This window comes from Poecilia reticulata, linkage group LG17 (assembly GCF_000633615.1).
Source record: "Poecilia reticulata strain Guanapo linkage group LG17, Guppy_female_1.0+MT, whole genome shotgun sequence".
Classification (NCBI taxonomy): domain Eukaryota; kingdom Metazoa; phylum Chordata; class Actinopteri; order Cyprinodontiformes; family Poeciliidae; genus Poecilia; species Poecilia reticulata.
In genome coordinates this window covers 9,316,123-9,323,991 of record NC_024347.1, presented here as the reverse complement: position 1 = coordinate 9,323,991, position 7,869 = coordinate 9,316,123, and the positions used below count along the sequence as shown (strand labels likewise).

Genomic DNA, 7,869 nt, shown 5'->3' with positions numbered 1-7,869 from the left:
TGTTACTGACATGTGTTCCTGGCTGGGATCCAAAGACTTGTACCTAAAAACACAAACTGATCTGAAGCTTATGTCCTTAAATTCTTCAATGAAATCCAGGCATAATGATTGAAAATAAATCTTGGTACCGAGAAATAAATTATGTCTGTAGGATAATTAATCAATATTAAATACTTTACGATGCAAGAATGACAATATAGACCTCAAGTAGCTGTAATGATTTGATATATGGCAAACTCCAGATTTGATCAGTATGCAGTTAAAATGCATCATATAAGATAAACCAATAAATGGACTTCATACTGAATTGTCAGTAGTATAGTGTACAGCAGATGTCCAAAGTGTGGCCTAGGGCAACTTACTTCACTCTAGACTGTTTTGCTGACCCCAACTGCATTCTGAGAGGTAGAACTATAACTCAGAAGTTTATTCAGGTGGAAACAAAATCCTTTTACAATATGGTAAAATGTATTTGCCTATTAATAACCACACCTTGGTTCTGTTTTTAATTAGATCACAACTAGGACTTTATTTGAAAACAAAAATTGTACTCAAATGTTTATGAACTGTGTTGCTAAAAATATAATTTTCCAAGCCAAGAACAGAGCTGTCAACCTCTAAATATCCATTAGAGATTTTTATTTTAAGGAAGACATGCAAAACCTTGTGCTTTGATCTAGTGCAGTGGTTAACCTTTTTTGAGGTACCAAACCCACCAGTTTCATATGTGCATTGACTGAACCCTTATGCAGTGATAAAATATTTTTCCCCCAAATTCAAGTCATTGGGGTGACTCAACTAGAGTCTAGTTGGGTGACTCCAAGATCACCAAGTCTTAAAAGGTAGAGTCTCTGAGAACAGTTCAAAATATAATCAGTGTTTTCAGCACAATTGAGCTGACTGTCCAGGAACGACCTAAGGTACTTAAAATTTGCCACAGTTTCAACAGGTTGGCCATCAAGAGAAACTGGAACCACTTTAAGGTCTTGTTTAGATTATTTATTTAGCTCTACATTCTTGAGAATGAAAAATTAAAGACTTTGCGGTATTCTGATTTAGTAATGTAATTATTAGTTGTGTTACCACCCCCACGCCACTAGAGGCAGTAGCAGGCCCGAAAAGATGCGACTAAGGAGCAGATTTAGACTATAGAATTTGGTAAAAACTGAGCTTTGCTGAAGTAAATAAAGACACAAGTTCAAATCCATGCTGAGAGTGGAACTCCTTCAATCAGGGCTCCTCCGCAGCTCTGATTGGCTAAACAATGTAACGTGATCCTCTGCATCAAGTGATGGCAAAGCGGGGCGTCATCACGACTTTACACAAGTGTCTTTACCTCCGCGGCAGAGGCTCCGCAGAACCCCTGGGGTTCGATCGAACCCAGGTTAAGAACCACTGATCTGGAATAAGTTGCACATCCACTTCCTGCAAACCTATCTACTTTATTCTGTTAAGATGGTCATTGTAGCTCATACACCATTATACACCTGCCTCAACAAACCCAATGTCCTGTAGACAAAGCAGGCAGCAAACAGTTGGATAAAATCCTCCCATGATTTCCATCATGGGAGAAGTGGAGGTGGTTGAGGAATATGAATATCCCAGTGTTCATCTTGACCACAGACTGGAAATGCAACAGCAAAGCCATCTATAATGAGGGACAGAGCAGCCTGTACTTGTTGGGGAAGCTAAGATCTTTCAACATTTACAGTAAGATGCTGCAGATAAGTCTGTTGAGAACATCATCTCTGCATCAGCAGCATCAGAGACAAGGACCTAAAATGCTCAAGAACCTGAAAGAATGTTCTGGTGACAACTGTGAAACCTCTGGAGACAATGATGCAAGGATTCTTCATTTCAACTTTATTTACTTAATATACAGCAAAACACACTCAATAGAAAGGTACAAAAACATGTTACATTTCAAGTTTGAACAAAACGTTTTAAAAACCAACTATTGTCTTGAGGCCGGACAGTTAATACCGTGGGTTTCTTCCACCTGCAAAATCAAAATATTAAACACGTCCTCACCGTCAAGTACGGACATCCAGAAAAATCTCCATGTCAAACAATCCAGAGAAAAGCAAACAAGATTCTCACCTTTTGTTTTCCCTCCTCTACAGTATCCACCATGAGCTTCCTGATGGTTAAACTGTCGCTCTGTGGGATAAAGAACTGTTCAAAAAAATATCAGGGAGCAAAACCTTGTCTGTTTAAAGCAGGGGTGTCAAACTCCAGTCCTCGAGGGCCGGTGTCCTGCAACTTTTAGAAGTGCCTCTGCTGCACCACACCTGAATAGAATAATTAGGTCATTAGCAAGGCTCTGGAGAACTGAGGAGGTAATTAAGCCATTTGATTCAGGTGTTTTGTACCTGTGGCACATCTAAAAACTGCAGGACAGCGGCCCTTCAGGACTGGAGTTTGACACCCCTGGTTTAAAGGGACATAATCCACTTCAAAAAATTTAATGTTGAACAAGTTGATAAAGAGAGCTGGTTGTGCTCTGGCTTTCCTGGAGATTAAGCTTCATAACATTAAGATAATGAACCCTGAGCATCCTCTTAATGGCCGTGAACTAAGAGTGCAGTCCTGCTGTACAAACATAGCTCTTCTTCAGAGTCCTCTACAATGACTGAATACAACCAACAGTACAAGTTACAATACAAGTATTTTTGATTGAACAACTGCACTATGTCCGATATTTGTAAGATGAGGAACATTACACGTGATGGAACCAAATGAAGATGAATTACCTTGACCTGTGCCCCTCCATTGTCCATTCTTCCTTCTCTGCATATGTCCATTTCTGCCATCAATTACCTTTTTTATCTCTACAAGACAACACTCAAGTTTCAGTAATCAGTATATTATGGATGAGTCAAAGTAAACCATCACTACTAAATAAGAAAAACACTACCTGAAGATTTAAAATGATGTCTTCTGTTTGTTTCAGTATTCTTCAGCTCCCCACATAAACAAAGTTGCTCATGGAATTCATTACATTGGACACCACAGTCCACCAAAGTTCCCTTTGATGGGGACACTTCAGCTACATTTTCAACTATAATCGGAACTTCATCTTTGATGTCTACTGCCTTCTGGGAAATCAGCTGGATGGCTGATGAGGAAATTTCCTCTGCTGCAGAATCAAGGGACATTTCTTCAGAGGATGAAAGGCTTTTCTGCTGCAGCTCATTAATCAGGGTGTTCTGATTTGGGCTTTGACCAACCTCAGGTTCAGAAGACCTATTTTCGGTCTCATCCCTTTCAGTCGGAGTAGATGCGGCTTTTCTTGGCAGAGCGGAGGAAGGAGACAAGACATTCTCTTTTGAGTGAATTAAGTTTTGACTTTGTTCTGGTTTTATAGATTCAGATACGTCCCCTTTAATTTCTGTTCCCGTCTCTCTCACAGGACTATGCTCCTCTTCTTGGATACTGGAACAAAGACAGCTTTCTGGTACTTGCACAGAGACACAGGCCGACAAGCTGCGCCCTCTCTTGTCTTCATTCATGAGGTTCTCATTTTGGTTGGAGAGTCTAACATTTTCAGCTTCCTCCATCTCTTCATTGAGTTCCAACATGCCATTTTGTAACAGCCACTCTCTAGGAGGAACATAGGCAGGCAGAGACTCCACAGACCAGATGGATTCATTGGATTTTCTCTTCACCTGACAACTACAAGCAGACATACGAGGTGCAACATCTGAGATCTTGTGTAGATATGCCTCATTGGGATTTTCTTGCACCTCAGTTTTAGAGGAGTTGGAGAAATTTTGCAAATGTTGCACGTCATCTATGAAGGTTAACGAACGTCTTTCTGAAAAGCTTATTACAGGTTCTTCATGTGTACTAGACTCCAGGAAAGCATTGATTGTAGAATAAGGGAGTCGAAGGCTTCTGAAGAGCATTTCACTAACTTTTGGACTTGCCATACCTTCATTAATAGCAGTGCCAAGTCCTTTAACAGAACCAATGTTTGTTTCAGTGGAATTGTGAGATAAAGGTTTGTTGAGCTCAACATCATGCTGAGATGATGTCCAAATATCAGTATGGGACAACTCCACATCTGTTGTTTTCAGCAGTGCCGTTTGTGGTGTTCCACCACCCCAGCTCATCAAAATGTCAGGAACAGAGATGTGCCTTTCTTTAAGGACTTCATCGTCTTTCTGAGACGAGCTAGACACTGGAAGTAAACCATCTGGAGACCTTATCCTCATATTGTAATCCCCATCTTTAGAAAGCAAGTCAGGGATAGGCTCCTGGTCAGTATTAAATGGTGCATCTTGCCTTGTGCTTCCAGATGATTCAACAGCAGTTGATTCAACAGGTTGTTTGTGAAAGTCTGTTATGACGGTGGTACTTGTGAAGGGCTTATTCACTTGCAAGTCTTTTTCTTCTCTGCTGGGCGACTTGCAGACTACCACCTCAGTTAAGGCTTGCTTGGGGGAAATTAAGGCTGGGGAGCATGGAGAATTTGAACGACTTCCTCTCCCAGAATCTGAGCCCATGTCATACCCATGCATGCCTCTTTGTGTAGGCTCAGTTTGAACTTCAGAATTCACAGTTTCTCTTACAGGGATAAAATGATTTGGGCGAATTCTTCGCATCTGATTAGGGTTCTGATGGGATGCACCTTGAGTGTGTGACTGTGAGTGGTGCAAGCGCCTGTAGTCAACTGGTTGAACATGAGGGTGAGGGAGAATATATCCTGGAGCCTCCATGTAAGGGGGGAGGGGCAGTGGGGGAGGTGGTGCAATCATACCATAGCCTAGAAGATAAAAGTAAAAAAAAAAAAAAAAAAAACATTTTGCTGTAAAATAGAAGGAATAAAGTAGCTTTTTGAAATTTATGGGTTGGGATAATTTATGCAAATCTGAGACCAAATCCAACTTCTAAACCACACACACACTTAGTAAAGAACTCATTACTCACCCATGCTTGGGAAGCCAGGAAAGGGGTTATAGGAGAAGGGTATCGGCCACTGGTATTGAAGTAAAGGGGGTGGAGGTGGTGCAGGAATGTAGAAGACAGGACGGGCAAAGATGGGATGTTGGGCATGTGGAGAAAATCCCGGATCCTGAACAGCGCTGTGTGGACCTGGATCCTGCTGTGCAAAGGATGCAACACCACTGCTGGGGATCCTTGCATCAGGTTCACAATGAGCTGGAAGTGGTCTGTTAATCGCTGCCATATTCAGACTACAGGATTAGGAAAGTGGAGTTAGTTGTGCAACACTGTTCTAGGAAATTAAAAATAAATTCCATTAACTAGATATCCAATCCACCATTCATCAGCAAAATTACTGAAAACGCTGTTTTTAAACAATTAAATAACTTCCCAACAATAACAAACTGCTTTGACTCCTTCCAGTCTGGTTTTCGTTCTCACCACAGCACGGAGACGGCCCTTGTAAAAGTGTTCAATGACATCCATATAAATACAGACTGTGGGAGAACCACAGTGCTGGTTCTGTTGGACCTCAGTGCAGCTTTCGACACTGTTGACCACAACATTTTACTGAATCGACTGGAGAGTTGGGTCAGACTCTCCGGTCCAGAGCTCAACTGGTTTGAATCTTACATAAAGAACAGGGATTTCTTTGTTTCAATCGGAAACTTCTCAGAGAGGTCAAAGGTCACATGTGGGGTACCCCAAGGTTCAATCCTAGGACCCCTTCTTTTCAATATTTATATGCTCCCACTGGCTCAGGTTATAACAGGACATAGGATTAGCTACCACAATTATGCGGATGATACACAGCTCTACATCACAATGTCACCAGGTGACTCTGAACCCATCCAATCACTGAATAGATGCTTACAACAGATCAATGTGTGGAAGTACCAAAACTTTCTCCAGCTGAACAGAAACAAAACTGAAGTTATTATCTTTGGACCTAAAGAGGAGCGAACCCGAATCAACGCACAGCTTCAGTTATTACAACTAAAAACCAGCGATCAGGTCCGAAACCTGGGAGTAGTGATGGACTCTGACCTGAACCTTCAGAGCCACATTAAGACAGTCACAAAGTCGGCCTTCTATCACCTGAAGAACATCTCCAGGGTTAGAGGACTAATGTCTCAGCACAATCTAGAGAAGCTCATCCATGCGTTTATCTTTAGCCGCATTGATTACTGCAACAGCGTCTTCACAGGTCTGACTAACAAATCAATCCTCCAGCTGCAGCTGATCCAGAATGCTGCTGCTCGGGTTCTCACTAAAACCAGGAAGATAGAGCACATAACACCAGTTTTAAAGTCCCTACACTGGCTCCCTGTAGCTCAGAGAATAGACTTTAAAATACTGATGTTAGTTTATAAATCACTGAACGGTTTAGCACCACAATACMTTAAAGAWCTGTTATTRYTGTACCAACCGTCTAGACCCCTCAGATCTTCTGTTTCTGGTCTGCTCTGCATCCCCAGAACCAGAMCCAAAMRAGGAGAAGCAGCATTCAGCTTCTATGCACCACAGATTTGGAACAAACTTCCAGAAAACTGTAAAACAGCTGAAACACTGGGTGCCTTTAAATCTCAACTTAAAACCCACCTGTTTAGAGTTGCTTATGGCTAAATTAGGGTTAGAGTGCGGGTTTTGATGTCTTCCATGTTTTTATGTCTTTAATTTCTTTTCGACGTTTTAATAATGTAAAGCCCCCGGAAAACGTCCCAGTTAAACGACGTTTAACTAAAGTTCTACGGGGTTTAGAGTCCCAGTTGACAGAGTTTCAACTAAAAACCTAGAGGTTGGAGTCCTTGTCAAACTGTGTTTTTGACTAAAGTACCTGAGGGTTAGAATCCCAGTTAAACAGCGTTTAACTGAAGTCCTAAAGGGGTGCGGGTTTTAATGTCATCTTTTTTTTTTTTTAAATCTCTCTCTTTCTCACTGTTTATTTAATGTCACATCCCGTTTTTATTCTAATTATGTAAAGCACTTTGAAATGCCTTGCTGCTGAAATGTGCTATACAAATAAAATTTGATTGACAGATAAACATTACATACCCAACAAGGCCTCAAAGCAAAAAAAGAATACTCCTGGGAGGAAAAAAAAAAATCAAACATTTTAAAACAACCAGGCTGTCTATTGAGTCAGATTTATACGAGCCCATTTAGCAAACATAAACTGACTTCATATGTTAGAACTTTTATCTTCCCCATATTGTGTATTTTAACTTGTCAGACATTAAGTTTAACAATTGAAAGTTTACCTGTTTAAAAGTTAAATAATTCAACATAAAAGCCTCAAAATATATCTTCCATGAGACATAGATATATATATATTTTGGTTAATTTTGTACATTATGTACAGACAAATGTTGCTGCAAAGATAAACTTACAATTGTGATTAAAAGAAATCCCTAAAATAGCGTTTTTCTGTGAGAATGGGGTATGATAAAAGATGAAAACTTCATACTCTGAAGTAGGTCTGACACCAATACAAGATATAAACTTAAAATAAAACAGTAATATGAACAAAAAAGAAGAATTCCTTTACCTTGCTGACAGCCGGACAAAGTAAACACTTGCAGAGCAGACAGTCAGTGAAACATCACAGCTTACACACCTGACAATAAGTACGGTAATCAGTCATTTAAGCAGTTAAGATCAGCTGAAAATGTTGAAGCCAATCAGAGAGCCGCATCAAAGGGCTGCATTCTGCAATTCTAACACTAGATGGCGAGTCTAGCCGAGCTATATAACAAAGGCTTGTCTGATGAGTAGATATTTGTCAGACTTACGTCAGTGGCGGCGCTTTGTTACAATGCCGATTCATTTTCCGTAGAAAAAAAACACTTTTGCCTCGTGGCCAAAAAAACCCCCCAAAAAACTGTGGAAGAACCACAGTGCTGGTTATGTTGGACCTCAGAG

General features: G+C 40.6%; 1 protein-coding gene across 1 annotated transcript; it reads right to left on the bottom strand.

Annotated features, from left to right (window-relative positions):
* Positions 1-1,840: 1,840 nt before the first annotated feature.
* On the bottom strand, positions 1,841-7,586 carry LOC103479224 (transcription factor SFL2-like). The gene is made up of 6 exons (XM_008433536.1): positions 7,496-7,586; positions 4,933-5,198; positions 2,918-4,768; positions 2,754-2,831; positions 2,101-2,160; positions 1,841-1,999 (listed from the first exon to the last, which is right to left on the bottom strand). Exons 2-6 carry the CDS (start codon positions 5,189-5,191, stop codon positions 1,977-1,979), a joined length of 2,271 nt encoding a protein of 756 aa, XP_008431758.1. The 5' UTR covers positions 5,192-5,198; positions 7,496-7,586; the 3' UTR covers positions 1,841-1,976.
* Positions 7,587-7,869: the final 283 nt, after the last annotated feature.

Coding starts and splice junctions, on each gene's coding strand:
- LOC103479224 (XM_008433536.1), bottom strand. CDS start 5,191: ATGGCAGCGATTAACAGACCACTTCCAGCTCATTGTGAACCTGATGCA. Junction 4,769..4,932: donor TCCTGGCTTCCCAAGCATGG/GTGAGTAATGAG, acceptor TTTATCTTCTAG/GCTATGGTATGATTGCACCA. Junction 2,161..2,753: donor ATGGAGGGGCACAGGTCAAG/GTAATTCATCTT, acceptor TTTATCCCACAG/AGCGACAGTTTAACCATCAG.